Below are 19,373 nucleotides of genomic sequence, written 5' to 3' on the forward strand. Positions count from 1 at the left end.
AACGGTTTCAAGATGCAAATATGCATGATTCCACAATAATTTCTTCTTCAACTTGAAAACTTTCTTAAAAGCATAACAGGCATGAAGGTATCGTTGTATGCCCCACTTATGGGCATTATGTTTTTCAGTCCGGCGCATGTTCGTTTGACCATTTATCCATCCATTGGTCCTTTCTTCTATCTATCCCCTTCAGGTTAAAGTTTTTAATCAATGTATTTTTTGAAGACGTTGAAGTCCAATCAACTTGGAACTGAGTACACATTTTCCCTATGATATGATATTTCCAATTTAATGTCAAATAAGAGTTTTGACCCCAATTATAAGGTCCTCTGAACATAGAAAATGATAGTGCGGTTGGGGCATCCATGTACTATGGATACACTCTTATTCTTTTCATTTTTATCTCACCTGGCACAAATGGCCTAGTGAGCCTTTCTCAACACATCAGAAAACCTGTTGTTGGGTTGCTGCCCCTGAATTGATAATTTTAAAAAAAAATTTGAAGTGTTTGGTTATTATCTTGAATATTATAATAGATAAAGTGTAAACTGTAAATAGCAAAATTGCTCAGCTAAGTAAGCTCTACAAAAAAGTAATCATGACCAAATAATCATTTGAGTTAAATAGGATTTATTGCCCTATAAGGTAAATTTTTCACAATTTTTTCGTCAATTTTTGTATTCTTTTGTAAAAATCTTCCCCTCTGAAACTACTGGGTCAAATGAAACCATACTTGGCCTAAATCATCCTTAGGGTAGGGTATCAAGTTTACAAAACGTATCCAATGACCCGGCCCATCAATCAAGATGGCGCTCATTGGGTAAAAAGCAGTTTTTGGCATATATCTCTGAAACTAAAGCATTAAGAGCAAATACGACAGGATAAGAATATTCATCAAGTCAAGATCTATCTGCCCATGTATTTTCAGACACACCAGACAACCCTTAAGAGAGTTGCTTAATCTGAATTTTTGATTTTAAAGAAATTTTGCAGTTGGTGGTTATTATCTTGACTATTATAATAAATAGAGATAAACTACAGCAATGTTCAGTAAAGTAGGCTCTACAAATAAGTAAGCATGACCAAAATTGTTAATTGACCCCTCCAAGAGTTATTGCACTTTAAAGTCAGCTTTTTACAATTATTTTTATTTTTTTTTACAAAAATCTTCTCAAAACTACTGGATAGATATAGATAGAGATAACTGTAAACAGTAAGAACATTCAGTAAAGTAAGATCTACAAATAAGTCAACATGACCAAAATTGTCAATCGACCCTATAAAAACACAAAAACTGAGAATTGTGTCATGAATTCTATTCTTATCTTTGATATTGTAAAGTGTCCTTTGTTTAATATGCACTATAGCACATAGACCAAGGTGAGCAACACAGGCTCTTGAGAGCCACTAGTTCAATGATATTGAAACATGAAATAGTGCATATCAAAGACTTGTGTCAAAATTTTAAGGAACAAGAATGTGTCCAAAGTACACAGATGCCCCACTCGCACTATCCTTTTCCATGTTCAGTGGACCGTGAAATTGGGGTCAAAAGTCTAATTTGGCTTAAAAATTAGAAAGATCATCTCATAAGCAACAAGTGTGCTAAGTTTCAAGTTGATTGGACTTCAGTTTCATCAAAAACTACCTTGACCAAAAACTTTAACCTGGACGGACGAACGGAACCACAGATGGACGAACGGAACCACAGACGGACGGACGGACGAACGGCGACACAGACCAGAAAACATAATGCCCCTCTACTATCGTAGGTGGGGCATAAAAAGCAATGAGGGACTTCTTTTGTATCAGTTGCCCTAAGCTAACAATTAACTTTTCTTGCCACTTTGGTTTATACTATAGGAAGCGTTTTTTCCATTTACCAAAATTGCCACACAAAAAAAAATTAGATGGAAAAAAGAGGTTTTGAAATAAATAAAACATATAAAGACTTGGTTTTGTAATTTTATTTTATCATTGTATGCAACCAGTTGCATAGATATCAACATATTTAAAGTCATTTTGACTTAAAAAAAAAGTTTTAACATTGAGCATATGACTAAACAATGTTAAGTACAAACAAAATTTGTGTTCTAAAAATGCTACATATATGACTGAAAATGAGGTTGAATACTTGTACAAAATGAAGTTTATGATTTTTTTTTCTCCAAATACTTTACAAAGCAATCATGAATATACAAATATGTTTATCGTCTGTGTCTAAAAAACCTAATCTTTCCTTGATAACAGTTTGTTACATCTATACTGTTGTCAATACTATTCATTATGAAAAAATGCTTTTTTCCAAATTACATAAAAAGAAATTTGCTAAAAATATTGATGTTAAAAACCATTTAACCACAGGATGAACCTAAATGTTGATGCAACAGATGACAACACTGCTGACAAAAATGTTGTAGGGTTGACAATAAAAAGGAAGGATGAATCTCATATACTTTTATTAATAATGCTCAAAATGAGCTAACTCTTGAAAGTAAAGATACTATTTCAACAAAAAAAATTACAATGACTAAAACTTTCAGTGAAGATGCCATCAGAAATGTTTTGGTTATTAAGGGCATACGATACAGTTTTGATCCTGTATTTACAAGTTCGTGAAAATTTGCATATAGGCTATTTTTTACCTGATTAAATCAAATATGTAATAAAAAATATACCTTCATGTGCTACTTTTTGAGTAAAATGAGGTCGAAATTTTGTATATTTGCTCAAAATTCAGATTTGTGGCCGTAATTTCTTTTTCGAAAGAAAGACATAACTTTTTTGTTATAAAAGATAAACACAAATTGTTTTTTGTTAAATAATCGGTGATTTCTGTATTTTATAAGTATCATAAAAAAATATGCATTTTTTATTCAAAAATAACTCATATTTATCAAATGTTCATGAATTGAGGAAAATACGTCATTTTTTGCTGCATGTTTATCAAAATTAAAAAAAATCCTCTATTTACAGTTTTATAAAATTTTGGTCACATAATCTCCCTGCAAAATGAAACAAATTGCTGTTTTGAAAAATAGGGGTCCATGAACTCGTTTTCAAATTAAATCAGTTTGAATGTTAAAAATCATTCGAAAAATGCATCTTTTCCCGATATGTCACAGTTTGACGTCGCGAAAATATCATTTTACGTTAGCAACGTCATTACCTCCCCTGTAACTGTATCGTATGCCCTTAAATATTTTATGTTAAAAAAAGAATTATGGTAACCCCCACAATAATTTGTGGGGGTTTAAAATTTACTGAAGCATTTGATATAAAATACAGTAGTTACACGTTTTGAAAAATAATACCAAAAAAAAAGGAACAAAATGTATTTTCGAACTGTGTTTTTCATTCTAATTGAAATTCATTCTCAGTTCAATGAAAGTTCAATGAAAGTTTTTGTCATATCTTAGCTGAAAAATACTGACCAAAATCTTTAATCATTACAAAAATAACATTAAGTATTTTAGTAACCAAAACATATGGATATATTAACTGTACATAACAACATGAAAGTCCTTTAAACCGAAATGTTTTCTTTCTCAAATCGGTTTACATACAATGGTAATACCAGAGGAAGAAAACATTTGTATGTCATTTTAAACCTCTTATTAAAATAACTACCATTATTTTAACATAAGTTTAAAGTAAATGCTACTCTCAATAAATTAGTTTGACTACTTTCAGTGAAATATATTCAAATTTAAACAATTGTGGCAATGGCAGTTATTTTTCAAAAAGGCTTATGACATAAAAGGCACCTCATACAAGGCATAATTCTGACTAGTCAATTTTCTTATTTGGCATTTTACTTGTTGTATTAAAATAAAGTCTGTATAATTGCACAAAAAGTCCTTTGATCAAAGTATTTTGATTGTCTTTTACCAGTACCAAGTTAAATAAGTATTTCACCCAGTATTTATAACAATACTGGTATATTATAAGTCTACAAAATCTTTAGACAAAATTTTAATTATTCAGTTATGAATTGGTTTGACAATAATTGGCATTACCAATACCTTTTTGTAAACAAAACAAAAACATGGAAATTTTTTAAATTAATATTTGATATACTTATACTGTCTATATATTGTTTGGTCATTTCTTTCAAAAACTTAGGAAAAAGTGCTTTTCATGATTAATTTGAAGAAACAAAGTAATGAAGAATTTATAGTATTATTATTTAAAAGTTTATAATCATATATAAAAATAATTTTATAACAAACTTTAATATTATAATATATATATCTTGACATTAAAACAATATGCCCTATGGAATGTAATGGGGATATAGTATCATCCCTTTTAAGAGAATTGTCTTGTTTGAGGTAAAATCTGACTATTATTCACACTATTGGTCCAACATATACATCTATCTTATTCAAGATATACTATCATATACTCAGAACTTTTTATCATTAACAAGACATATAAAGGATATGATAAAATTTTGATGAATATATTGTTAAATTCAACAGGTTCAAGAAGTTTGTAAACATTAGATTTGGAAATACAGCATATTTTCAACTGTAGAAATACAATATATTTTAAAATGTAAAAATACAGTATATTTTTAACTGTAGAAATACAGTATATTTTTAACTGTAGAAATACTGTTCAAACAAAATTAAAGAGACGATTTCTCAACAGCTTACTTATGACTTGAATGACAACTTAAACGCATATCTAAATACAATATTAAAAAGTATTAACGACCCACAATTATAACATTGATACTTATCAATTATTAATGTTAAAATTGTTCAAGTATAAAACACAAAATGATAAAATGCACTGAGTATATAATGACAGTCTATGATGTAAACTAGTGAGTTTTAAAAAAATCACAAAATATTTAAGGTGTATAAGTCTGAACAATAAAATATACAATAAAAACATATAGCACCTTATTCAAAAGTTATAACAAAAGTCCATGCATGGTCATTTGGTGGGCACTGTTCATTTTTTATTTCTAAACCTGTATTGTTCCATTCTTTACACGGGTGGAAATATTGAGCCATCCTTGCACTGTATATTTATGTCTATAGTCTATTTAAAGAATAAATCAATGAACACATTCCATTTCACAGTCTCCTCAAAATTTGTAAGAGAGGAATATCACAAAATTCACTGGTTCCTCAATAAATGTCTATTTTTGTATCAATTAACAATATAACAACAAAAAAACAATATAATGTACAAATAATAAATATTTAACAACTTAAAATTCACAATTGGAAAATTGTTGGACAGGATTTTTATTAATATCACAACCATGCTTATAAAGAAAGTTAGGTTGGTAAATACTAGCTAAATGCATCTTCTGCTGGAGGTACATAAGAAAATCCTTGAAACATATTGTCTGCTTCCATCACACTAGCACTTACCATTTTACCTCCCCCTGCAGATTTACCAACAGAAGCTGAAAAATAATAATAAGGCATTTTAAATGTTTCATAAAGTATAATAATAAATCTATATGACAGCTTTATCTATGCATAAACAAAAAATCCAAATTCAGCACAAATACAAAAACTTGAATTCCATGAACGACATGTATAGTTTGTAGGCATTCTTTTTATGCAAGATTATTATCACTTTTAGTATTTGATTTTTGTTAAATTTAGATAAACTCTAATGCAGCCTTTAAAGTTTTGGTTATCATAAGTAATATTTAACTTGAATTCAGTGAAATAAGGGGAGATAATCAAATATATTGATATTTCAATCAACTTGATTGCTTATAAACTTTTTTTTTACATTAAATTATGAGTAACAAAGAAAAACAAATATTCTTAGAAGCTGTATTGAAAACACATAATTCATCCAAACTTTTATACTCTTCATTGAATTTACAATATTATTCTACAGCAGAAACTTTTCAATCCTTGGACGGAGGGTTGTCTCATTGGCACTCATACCACATCTTCTTATTCATATTAACCAATTTCCTAGTGCTTGGACGTTTTACTGGTCAGTTCAATTTACTTTTATCAAGTATTTATTAAGATTCCAGGTATTGAAATAAATAATCATAATGAAACAGCTTGAAGCAATGAATTTTCATTAGATGCAAACAAGTTACTACTTAGAGGTGTCCAAATTCAGGATATAAATAGGATATAAACCACAACTTTCATGGAATATTTAACATAAATTGTTTCTAGTGTATAACCTACCAGGCACAGGTTCTCTGACAAATTCGGGATCAAAATGCTTCAAATCCAACTGTCCACTCTGAAAATAAGGAATACATATGTATTACTTTGGAAATGTTGAAATAGAATGATTTAATTTTATATGTCAGATGAATAAAGATTTAATTTTATATGTCATATGAATAAAGATTTAATTTTATATGTCAGATGAATAAAGATTTAATTTTATATGTCCGATGAATAAAGATTTTATTTTATATGTCAGATGAATAAAATGCACAGACGTTTAACTTTTTTCACTGTTTACCAATGTCAATATTATTAAAACTACAAATGGCAATAGTTAAAATCCTAATATATGAAATTGAAAGAGCAGATTGAAATATGATGTGACTTTTTAACATTGTTAAATGTTATTACATGTAGTACATAATTGTTCAGTGCAAAATAAAGCAAATCTATACGACTATAGCAAATTTGATGCAGAAATTGCATTTATAGGCGACTTTTAATTTAACTGAACAACATTTAATTATTTTCTCCTAAGAATGTTTACATCTTTAAATGTTTTCATTGATTTAAAATTCTGTGTCTTTATTATCATGGTTATATCAGCTACTTTACTGTTTATTTTATTTTATTTCATATTTTCATCTCATCTTGTCATGTGTGTTTGTGTTATGTTATATAACTTTTGATGAACTTCTTTGTACCATTGTAACTTTATGGTGTTTGAGAAATAAAGAAACTTGAGGGGAGATAACTCATTTTATATAGTTTAAAACAACTCTTTACCAAATTAAAACATAAATTACTGTTGGGAAAATATGGTTCACAGTTGTACAATTTTGGTTGTAACACTATTATTTCTTATAAGATCTTTAAAATAACTCACCACATTTGGATTATATGGTGGGTGAATCTTTTTCTTATCAAGATCATCCCAATTTATGTCAGAGAAAAAAGAATGAGTTTTGATTTCATGGAAGTCTTTCTTGGCACCAAGTCTCTGTTCTTTTTCTTTTTGCAACAGCTGTTGGAAGACAAAACAAAAATATAATTAATCAAACAATTAAATAAAAAACTAAATTAAAAGTATAAGAATTTTCTTTCACATTTTTAATTTTAATAGGGAGAATGAAAGAGCAGTCTAATTTCTTTATGAAATATACAATATCTATAACAAATTATTTCACAATACACTGTACTTTATCTTAATGCATTTTAAAAATAAATAAAAAGGAAAGTCATATATTTTAATAATAATTTTGTAAATGCTTACCCCCTCTAGTATTGATCTAGCAGCTGATGAAACATTAGTTCTAAGACGAAGAGGTTTATATAGAATATTGTCATACATTTCAGCTGTATCACGACTGTAAAAGGGAGGTAACCCATACATCATTTCATATAACACAGCTCCTAAACACCACCAATCTACAGTTTTGTCATAGGGCTGTTTTCTTAACACTTCTGGGGCAAGATACTGAAAAAACAAAAGTTATATCTTTAATACATGCTATAAAATCACAAATCATCTGGAACCACATCATTCAGTTTTTGTCTAAATTAAGAATGTAACAGGTGATAAAAGACATCTAGACCTATATCACATGGTAGATCACATGGTATAAATAATGAATGGACTGTAACATCTTGTATTTAAAAATAAACATCTAATATCATAAATATATGTGTCATTGTTTTTATGCACTGCAAGTTAACATATTTAATTTCAATTTTACACTGGCCAAGCACATGAAATAAAAAGTTTGTTGTTCTATTTTTTAGACGTATAAGTGATTCATTATCATATTTCTTAATGACGTAGTTCATGATGTGACAATAGATCATCATCAATGTATGTAAAGATCCAAACAACTACCATAAATTATAATGTTTACATAAAATATATGTACTTTTAGTGTTCAGATGAAATTTAATGCTTCATTCTGATTTTGAATACATATCTATCTTGAATTTATTGACTTAATTTAGTCTTTTTTATTATTTTAAGGAATAAAAATTCTTATTATCAATAAACAAATGGTTGAAATTTCAAGCAAACACAAACATGGTCTTTTGATTAACATATAAACATTTTACGTGTTATGAAAAAACTTAATTCATGTTATGTAATTAAAATGCCACAAAGAAAAAAAAAATCCAAGCTATTAGTCAGTACTGCACATAACATTGAACTTTGCAATTTAATTTTCATAAAAAATTTCATTATTATGTTTGAATCAATTATAACAGTGTGACGTTTATTGTCAGTATGATTGACAGACTGTAGTTTAAACATATTAATATATCAATCTACTTAAGGGGTAACAGTTAGTGTGGATGTACTTTTATACAGTTGTGTTCATGTTCAGCATTACTTTTTACTGAGAAGCTTTTACTACTAATTATTGAACAATTGATTTTGTATGAAAGTTTTTTAAGTGAGAAACATATAAGATAGATAACTAGTTTTCTTATTGAATGCTGTACAATACAATCCTACAGCTGTTCCAATATCTATATTCTTATTGAAAGCTGTACAATACAATCCTACAGCTGTTCCAATATCTATATTCTTATTGAAAGCTGTACAATACAATCCTACAGCTGTTTCAATATCTATATTCTTATTAAAAGCTGTACAATACAATCCTACAGCTGTTTCAATATCTATATTCTTATTAAAAGCTGTACAATACAATCCTACAGCTGTTCCAATATCTATATTCTTATTGAAAGCTGTACAATACAATCCTACAGCTGTTTCAATATCTATATTCTTATTGAAAGCTGTACAATACAATCCTACAGCTGTTCCAATATCTATATTCTTATTGAAAGCTGTACAATACAATCCTACAGCTGTTTCAATATCTATATTCTTATTGAAAGCTGTACAATACAATCCTACAGCTGTTCCAATATCTATATTCTTATTGAAAGCTGTACAATACAATCCTACAGCTGTTCCAATATCTATATTCTTATTGAAAGCTGTACAATACAATCCTACAGCTGTTCCAATATCTATATTCTTATTGAAAGCTGTACAATACAATCCTACAGCTGTTTCAATATCTATATTCTTATTGAAAGCTGTACAATACAATCCTACAGCTGTTTCAATATCTATATTCTTATTGAAAGCTGTACAATACAATCCTACAGCTGTTTCAATATCTATATTCTTATTGAAAGCTGTACAATACAATCCTACAGCTGTTTCAATATCTATATTCTTTGGTCTCTGGTGGATAGTTGTCTCATTAACTGTCACATCTCCTTATTTTATTATCATTTAACAATATAAGTACGTTTCCTATTTCTACTACAAAAATACTGTCATCCCTGTACTTAACGAAAATGACTTTTAGAAGTATTACAAGCTCAATTTATCAAAGTTCTCTTTTTCACATATACAGATCTCCACCAAGTAGGCTATCTAGACCATGTGTTGTTGATGTATGTTTTAAAGGCTATTCCTATAGGAGGAGTTGTGTATTGGTGGTTTTTGTTGTCTGTGGTACTGTCAAGTATTTTTTGGCAATTCTTGTTTTATGTATTATTGAGATATTTCTTGACAATTTCTGGTCTTTCTTATTATTTATTAAGACATTTTTAATTACAAAAATGCACATGATACATGTACTGAAGGGAATGGATAATGCTACAAGACATTCAATGGCCAAATGTGTTAAATAATTTTTAACAATAGACAATTTTTCAGTTTGAGGCAAATGGTAGCTCAACAATACAACACGAAAAATCACAATTAGATTTTATGGAAAAATTGAATGCTTACAGAAGAGGAAACAGTGGGTATTTGAGGCTTGACAGTAGTGGCAATCCCTCCCCTCTATAATAAAAGTACTAATATATCCATAAGTATAATTACCTCTGGTGTTCCACAGAAAGTGCTAGTTGTTCCCATGCCTTCTATTCCCTCTTTACATAAACCAAAGTCTGTCAAAGTCACATGACCCTAAAAGTATATCATCATATAAGTATATAATAACAATGAAACTTCAAGCCTTTGCTTTTGTTTAAAAACACAAGCTTTAGGTTGCTTAAAATTGTTAGATTTTGATTGGTTAATAAGAGGGAGATATTCCATTCTATCCCATGGCTTATATTCTATTATCCTTCATGGGGACTCTTATCAATTGTGCCCTTTATAAAACACAGATGGTTTCTTGTTATTTAAGAGCATGCTATATTCTCATCTGTTTTGAAAACAGTTTTGTTGCTGTTTCATGTCTGTCATATTTGTTTTTCATCAATTGTCTTGTTATAAACTATGCTATTAGCTTTCTCAATAGAATAATTTCATATTTTTATGCTCAGGCCTTTTATAGTCCACTATACAGTATTGGGTTTTGTTCATTGTTGAAGGCTGTACAGTTGTCTAGAATTGCTTACATAAACTTCATTTGAACTTTGGTTGATAGTTGTCTCATTTACAATCATACAACATCTCTTAATTTTTATATTATCAGTTGCAGACAGGGTTGCATAATATTCTTTTTTTTCTAACTTTGTTATATCTACAACATAATACAAGAATTACTTTAGTAAAATACTCACTTTTGAATCAAGTAAAATATTTTCTGGTTTCAGATCTCTGAAAGAATTTTAAAAAAAATAAAGATAAATCATTTTTTAAGAAATAATTAACATAATTACCAACTGTTTCGGAAAGTCCCTGAAAATTTATGTTCTGTGAAAATGTTCAAAATACATGTATGTCGTTCATTAATGACTCTGACAGAAGGAAACGTACATCAATCATAAAAATAGTGGTCTACCGATATAACACGTTGTCATGTCATCTCACAGAAATTATCATTTTGATTGATAAAATCTTTTGGGTTAACATTTCAACACCTTGCAGTTTTAATTAACATATTTTTTATAATGTAAAAGTTAACTTGTAAAGATTTACTTCTTGTATTTCAAAATGAACCTAATCAAATGTCTGTATTCAGGATTTTTACTAGAGGTAACTGCAGTAACCACTCCAATCAGGCTATTACTTAGAACAGTAATTACACACAGATTCATAATGTGCATGCACCTCCTACTTTGAACTAATTTGAATTGTTTTTCTTAGGTTTCCTTGTGTCAAAATAAAAAGTAATTTTCAGTGTCAGATCCAAGGTTTTTAATAGTTTTTATTCAACATTCCTCAACAGTGATTTCATACTTAATGAAAATGTGCATCTTCTATTAAGGACAGATTTCAAGTATTTTTCTCAGGTTTCCCATGTCAATCCTCTTTTTTTTATATTGATTGTTTTTCTTTGCAATGCTGGTGCAGACACAGTTTTGGTCTTAAATATTTTAAGAACTTAATATATTATATAAACTTAGTGAAATATTCAAATGGAACAGTCAACTTTTATTTCTTTCTTTTAATAATAAAGCGAAGAGAACAGATAGACTACTATGACTATAACAAACATATCTACCTATATATGATATTTAATGAATGAAGGTAACCAATAGCACTAGCCATTTCTGCAGCATAAAATTTGGCACGTTGTTCTGGAAAATATCTTTCTCGTTGTAAATGAAAAAACAACTGGAAAAAAAGACAAATAAGACTGAAATTATAGCAAGCAAACCTTCTACAGATTATATATGCATCGACATTAAATTGTTACATATTGTGTCAGTACGAAAAGGTGAACAGCAATCGTATGAAACTTGCGGTTTGATAGGTCAAATTATGTGTGACAATTATTTACACATATTTACAAAGAATACTCATTGTGAATGCATACAACCACAAAAAAAACAATGCCAGTGTAGGGTTTAATCAACTTAGACACAATAAAAATATTCTAAACTAAAGTAATTTCATAACAACATTTACATATTAGACATAACTCATATATTCTTTTAGTAATATGTTGCTATTTTGGTTTTTAAAAATACAAATCAATCTATATTTATCTCATAAAAACATGTTCAACATTATTTTTTCAAATGCATAACAAAAATATAGTGTCTGTGGTTGGATGTATCGATTTGGATATTGAACCCTAACAATGTACTGATTCAAACCACAAATAACATTTCATTCAAATAGTTGTCATGTATTTTGCACATTCATTAATGATGTAATGAGTTAAAGAAAAAAGTAATATTTTATGGTCAAAACAAAAACAATGATGAAATAGTATTATGAAATAGTATTACCGTTCCATCATCATTCAACATGAAATAACAAAAAAAAAAAAAAAAAAAATGTTTGGTCAGCATAACAATGATAGTTCAGTTTTGTTATAAATCAAGATAAACTATTAACTACTAGATTATGTCTCTAAACATTATATGTCAAAATATGCTGTTATATTTATGAACACTGATTCTTTGAGAAGTTCTATATATAACAAAGCCAATTGTATTTATGGTCATTTACTATATATATATATGTAAGTTAACATCATTCAAGTTATAGAATGTATGTTTTTACTGAACATATTTAAAAAATATTCTTTGCATTGGGGGATCCAGCAATTTTCATAAGAGGGGGGTCACTGACTGTCATAAGAAGGGGCCAGTTTGAGTGATTTCGAAAAATAATCAAACCCCGGACCCCTGCAATAGGTACAACAAATTCTATAGGGTATCATTCATTACCAGAACATTCTATAAAACAGGTAGGACAAATTCTCTCTTGGTATACATGTGTATCATGTTAAAAGGTGGTGAATTTATGAAGTTAAAATCTAAAAATAACTTGATAAGGTTATCTGTCCAAAAATGTCTAGCATTCATACCAAAATAACCAAGGTCAAAGTTCAAGTCAACAAGATATCTATTTGTAACACAATTGTGTTTCATATCATTAATTATTATTATTATTACTGGAGTATTAATTAGGAAATTCATTAAAAAGGAATTGATTACAGCATAACCGAACATTCAATGAAATGTACTCTTTGGACACTAAATAACGATCTGTACGAATATTATAAACATATAACCTGCAGCCAATAAATGACCATGTATACTGTGAAATAACATGTATCCTGCGGGTTAATTGTATAGGTTGACAATTAACCACAGACTAGAATTATTCAACACCCAGACTAATACGTAACCGGCCATCAGCTATGGGCCGATGTTTATGGACCACTGGACTATATAAGATCCAGCTTTGGACTTGGACAAGGGGACGGATTAATACAAGGGATTGGTACCGGAGATTCCGCCACGGTCTCCCACCTCCTGGGTAGGCTGGAACATATGCGCTTAATATCCAAACGTATTTCATCAGGATTGAAACTATACGATCACGTGCCCGTGTGAGATATTGAACATTCGAACAATTCAACTTTAAAGACAGTTTGTGAACATTCGAACATTTGAACTTTAGAATCTTTCTTAACTTTGTTATTACATAATAAAATATATTTATCCTATTAATGACTTCGTCACATATTCTGTTACATAAATAAATAATGTTCTGAGACTAAAAACACATGTCTTCCTACCTTGAACATGTAACTGTGCATCAACTTTAATGAATTCATTGCCATTAACAGCTGTGAAACAAGTTCCATGTAGTTAGATAACAAGCCTTATTAGGAATTCTCAAATACTACATACTTATAATAATCAGAATTCCCTTGTAAGGATTGTACAATTCTGTCCTAAGTTTCTTTAGTATAAAAATGAATATAGAGAATGGTGAAATCTTTGACAGATATCCTGCATTATTCAACCCCATTAACATCTGTTTTCAAATTAAAAGAGCAATAGTCTATCTACTAACATTAGTCCAGTATAACCAGTAAAAGAAAACAAAGTATGGAATGCATGACAATACCACTTTTCCTTTTGCTGATCAAAATAATCAATGGAAAAAGCAGGTAATGACAGTTATGCTGATTTGGTAATTTACAAGGGAAGAAACTTTGTGTAGTATATATGATCAGTCTTTTATAGAAGAAACAGTTGTCTGCCGTGCAAAATCATAAGCCCAGAATAATTGAGGAGTTTTTTTTTGTATAAACATTAGCTACAAATAATCTGCTTACCTCTCCACCATTAACATAATCTAAGACAAAGTAGAGTTTATCTTGTGTCTGAAAGGAGTAATGAAGTCCCACCAGAAATGGATGTTTGATGTTTTTCAGCAAAACATTTCTCTCAGACATGATATGTTTTACTTCATTTCTCTTCATTATTGCCTGCTTCTGCAGGACTTTAATTGCAAACATTTTACTCTCATTCTTATGTCTGGCTAAAAGCACCTAAAAATTATAACACATACAGTAAAATTTTATAACATATAAATAAATGCAAATTGAGTTTTTTTTTCAGTAAAAATTCATGTATTGCAAGCTTCATGCCTGTTTGAATTGTATTATTTATGAACAGTCAGTTGACATCTTAAACTAACTGTTGTTAAATGTGCACAAAAACTATATTACAGTTAAGTATTTCTTGAGAATGCGATTTTCTAAATCAATGTTTCCCCTTTCCCCTTCCCTTAGTAACAATCCCCATCCAAACCCCTGTAGAAATTACATAATAAATGTGTACTTTTGTATAAGATCTGATTCATTCATGTTAAACATAACTGATAGCTTTGACTTCTCAACTTGAAGTTTGCATAATTGAAATAGGTAACTATGTATCATACTCTTTTTATTATGTAAAAATAGATATGCATAGGTAAAATGTTTAAAGTTAACAATTTCATAAAAAGTTTAATTCCAGCACCCATGGGTGTATAGATTTAAATCAAGCAATTATGAGTCAACTTCTTTACATGTTAAAAGAAAGCCTCAAGTCAGTACTAGTTAACTCACCTTGCCAAAGCTGCCCTTGCCGATAACCTTCAGAAATTCAAAGTCACTTGGCTTAACACTGAAACAAAACAGGATGTAAATAGTAAAACATAGATAAAAAGTACATATGCATAAAACAATGCAGTTCAAAGCAAACAGAAGGTGGGGGTGGCGTCAAACTGTTTTTGGTGATAAAGGAAATGATTTACATACTTAAGTAGGAGAAAAGAAGTACTTTAGCATCTCAGTACATCAAAAACGGCACAATTTATAACCTTAGAAAAAAAGAGATTTGACTATTTGCTGGCATGAAATTTTTTTTAATCAAAGGAAAATTGATAAATAACTGAAAATTTATGAATATTCCAATATTTATTTTTTTACAAACTGTTAAACATTTCTGCCATAAGTAGATATGTTAAAATAACATATTCACTAACTTTAAAAAAATATATATGAGAAGGGATAGTTTTGGATAACTTAATATGGATAGTAATAGAGCTTGACATAATGTGTAGGCACCCGTCTATTTTAAAAGGCCATATGTTGACCTCTAAATGTCTAGTTGGTTGCTGTCTCATTTATATACACCCAATATGACCTATCAACCATTTCAATTATTTAACGACCCATCTCAACAAGTTTAAGGGGAAAAAAACATCTACAGGGCACAACATTTGTTCTTTCTTACTGAAATGAAATTTTCCAAATAAATCATTTCATATCAATTTTTAACATCAATTTCTGCAAGAGTGGTAATAATTTTTAAATTTCTACCATATTTATTATTTCAAATATATAATATATTAAGTAATGACCTTGTAAAATAAGGCAACATGTTAAACATACAGATTATTAAAATTTACTGTTAGCTATTCTAAATTAAAGTGACATAAATATCAAGATGACATTCTACATATGACAGTAAAAATTGTAACTAATGAAACCTGTTAAGGTGGTACCAAACACGTTCACTCAAATTTATTTGGCTCATTTAATTTTCATAGAATTTTAACAAAATATTTACTTCGACCCTTTGACAAAAATTTCAAAAAGTTAAACCACACACTTTTTTTTAGAAAATTTTCTTTGGACATATAGCTGTAAGACTAACACCAATTTTGATCATTGAGAAGCTTAACATTTCTTTAATAATAAAACATAATTATAACGTTAGCTGACTTTTACAGAGTTATCTCCCTGTAGTGTTATGTATCGACATAAAACTAAGGCTTACCTTGTCTTTTCACTTGGACCAAGATTTACTGGGTTATTATCTTTGCCATTCTAGAAAAAAAAAATGAATACAATTGGTATACTTTTTCATGTGACCGAGTAAATACATGTACATAATACGCAAAATTAACATTTGCCACTTTACTGTCAATTATAACAATGATTTTATTTGAGTATTGGCACTCATACCACATCTTCTTATATGTATAGTCTAGCTGGTTAAGTTGGGATGTAAAAGCAGTGCCTTGAGATCCCAAGATTCAGGGTTTTGATCCTACTTATACCATCCATGTATTTTCACAATATTATTTTTCCCACAGATAACAATAATATTAAATACATTATGGTTGGTAACATTTCAATCAGATATCAAATTTACAAGTCAGACAATCATTTAACAATTCTTTTTTTACATAACCTACACATTTTACTATTAATTTACTTGTAAAAAGATACTTCCATTAAACTTATGTTCAAGGTTTCTAGAAAAAATTTTAATTTAAAAAAACACTGTGTACCCCATCACTGATGATACTTATAGTCTAAGGCATAAGTTTACAACTTTTATTTATGTTTACCATAGCTTCTGAGTCCTCAAAGGTGTCTGTATCTACTGGTTCCGAAGCATTTCGGGGATTATCTAGTGACAAGAAGGAGCGTACTTCTGGACTGAAATAATAAAAACATTGGTCAGTAACAGACTGGCAACATGATCCATATCAATTTCATACTTTATATCCTAAACATCACAACACTGGTTAAAACCTGATTTAATGATTGAAAAGATATTCTTAACACATCTCTTAGTTGTTGTTAAACATGGGATAGACTTTTGTCATTACTTATACCTTGTTCATTACTATTAAAGTACACTGTTCTTAATTTTATGGACTATACAATAGACAGCATGCCTATCCATGTAACATATTTATATAGTAGTTTGACATTATTAAGTCATGTCCAATTTATGGATTTTGTGAATCCATCAAAATTATAATCACCCCAAGTTTATATTTTAAAATTTCCAAAAATGTTATTACGTAAATAATGTCTTGTCTGAATCAGTTCCATATACTAACAATAATAAACATTGAATCAATAGTACCAAGAAGGTCCCTACTTAGGTCCAATACACAAGACAATAATAAACATTGAATCAATAGTACCAAGAAGGTCCCTACTTAGGTCCAATACACAACACTTGAAGAGATTAATGGTGGGAGAAGCCTAAGAAGAAGGTCCAATACACAGAACTAAAATAAACACAATAAAAACAGGAGCACTCCTTTCAAATATTTTTCATTGAGTTATCAAATGGAATACTGAAATAAATATACTGATTTAATCAAACGGTAACTGAATAATGTACAACATGAATTAATTTCATTAACTTGTATAATTAATCTTTCGTATCATATTGACAATGTTGCTCAATATGTATCCATCAGAAACATACGTCATTTGAGAATAAAACATGTCAATACCTCAGAGTGTACAATACAACACTCTAAGATTTATAATTACATAAACTTTGAAGAGAACTACTGACAAGAAATAATTTAGTTATCAATCAATTATTATATAAAATCATTCAATGGCTATTATAGTGTTAACACAATCGTAAATCCTAACTGAAAATGGTTGAATGACAAATTCAAGTTGCTCCTACATTACTACTATAAAGCTTAAGCTGCTTTCCTGATTAAAAAGTACTCTATATATGTTATAATATCATTCAGGTTTTGCCTGATATCAAAGTATTCAATAACCATATTCATGACAACACTCATATAATAAAGAGATGAAAAGCAATCATATTTTGCTAACAAATTGGTTCATAAACAGCCTTATAAAAATATTTAATTTATGGCAAATTTGGTATTGAATCTTAAAACTTTTTAAAAGAAACTTTAACATACCTTTTCATAAGTCTTATTCATTAAAATATTATCTACATTAATGTTATTTTAGTTCGATCATTTTAAAAGAATGTTCATTCATTTCCAGGAACAAAACACTTATAATACTTATATAAAGTACAGTACTTCACTTAAAATTTTCCAAATGTAAAAAATATTGATTTAGTTAATGTAAATGCAACATATTGTAAACTCTTATGACGTATACTAAAAAATCCACCAACGCAAATATAGTTCAATTGAAACAACTTTCAATTGTCTTTCTTAAAATGAAATTAAGATTTACTGAAAATCTATAGGGTTTTTTCAATCAATTACTTAATATTCAGCATTCAATTTTAGTATTATACAAAGTTGTTGATAATTGCACTTGATAAATACATGCAGCAAAATTTGGAAAAAAACATCTTCAATTATGTAACCACTTTCTAAAATTCAAATGAACATGAAAAATAAAGTGAGCAGAACGATGAACATTTAGTGGCCTTTTATAGCTGACTATAAGGTATGGGCTTTCCTTATGACTTAAAGTCGTACAGTGACCTATAGTTGTTAAATTCTGAGTCATCTGGTCTCTTGTGGAGAGTGGTCTCATTGGCAATCATACCACATCTTCTTATGTTTATATATAAGTGTTAAACCCCTTCACAACACAACTATGTACAGCATCTAAACTGTTTGTGAACAGAACACATTACATATTAGTTCAATGTAAAAATGCATTTCTTGTTTTTTGTTTGTTTTAATGTCATATCATAAATATGTTTTGAAATTAGTTTCCCCTAATTTCATGAGGAAAGATCTTGTATAATTTATCAACATGTTAGACAGAAATCTGGTTAAACTAGTGCTGAATAGATACCAAAGGGAGAAATCAAAAACATAAGTCTAAACCATAGTCAAAAGAAAAACAATGAACAGCAGTCTACAAAACACAACATAGAAAATTAAAGATTGCAAGATGTTATGTCAAGGTTCAAGATGTTATGTCAAGGTTCCTCATTGTTTATTTTCCAGTATTGAATGGTATCAATAAATATTACAAATATCAATGAAACAAAACTATAAAAAAAGAGTTGAAATACTCCAATCCAGATATGACTACAAATACTGTGAGCTTACACATGGAACCTTAAACCCTCCAGCTCACTCCTCCTCCAAAATCTTTCAAATAAAAAACAAAATGGTTAAGATTTTGATAAAAAAAAATAAATAAACAATCTACTAAGTGGTTAAGGAGGAAT

At 29.0% G+C, this 19,373-nt stretch overlaps 1 protein-coding gene across 5 annotated transcripts in view; it reads right to left on the reverse strand.

Moving 5' to 3' along the window:
• Positions 1-1,952: 1,952 nt before the first annotated feature.
• LOC143042652 (serine/threonine-protein kinase Sgk1-like) overlaps positions 1,953-19,373 on the reverse strand; it is a 58,735-nt gene continuing 41,314 nt past the window's right edge. For all 5 annotated transcript variants that reach the window (XM_076215085.1, XM_076215078.1, XM_076215069.1 and 2 more), the window contains 11 exons: positions 16,789-16,879; positions 16,212-16,261; positions 14,996-15,053; positions 14,219-14,434; positions 11,639-11,751; positions 10,755-10,791; positions 10,066-10,152; positions 7,447-7,650; positions 7,060-7,197; positions 6,186-6,243; positions 1,953-5,428 (listed from right to left, as the gene is read on the reverse strand). In XM_076215085.1, coding sequence (XP_076071200.1) covers positions 5,313-5,428; positions 6,186-6,243; positions 7,060-7,197; positions 7,447-7,650; positions 10,066-10,152; positions 10,755-10,791; positions 11,639-11,751; positions 14,219-14,434; positions 14,996-15,053; positions 16,212-16,261; positions 16,789-16,879 — 1,168 coding nt within the window. In that variant the 3' untranslated portion in view covers positions 1,953-5,312. The remainder of the gene's footprint in view (positions 5,429-6,185; positions 6,244-7,059; positions 7,198-7,446; positions 7,651-10,065; positions 10,153-10,754; positions 10,792-11,638; positions 11,752-14,218; positions 14,435-14,995; positions 15,054-16,211; positions 16,262-16,788; positions 16,880-19,373) is intronic.

Source organism: Mytilus galloprovincialis, chromosome 1 (genome assembly GCF_965363235.1).
Source record: "Mytilus galloprovincialis chromosome 1, xbMytGall1.hap1.1, whole genome shotgun sequence".
NCBI lineage: Eukaryota > Metazoa > Mollusca > Bivalvia > Mytilida > Mytilidae > Mytilus > Mytilus galloprovincialis.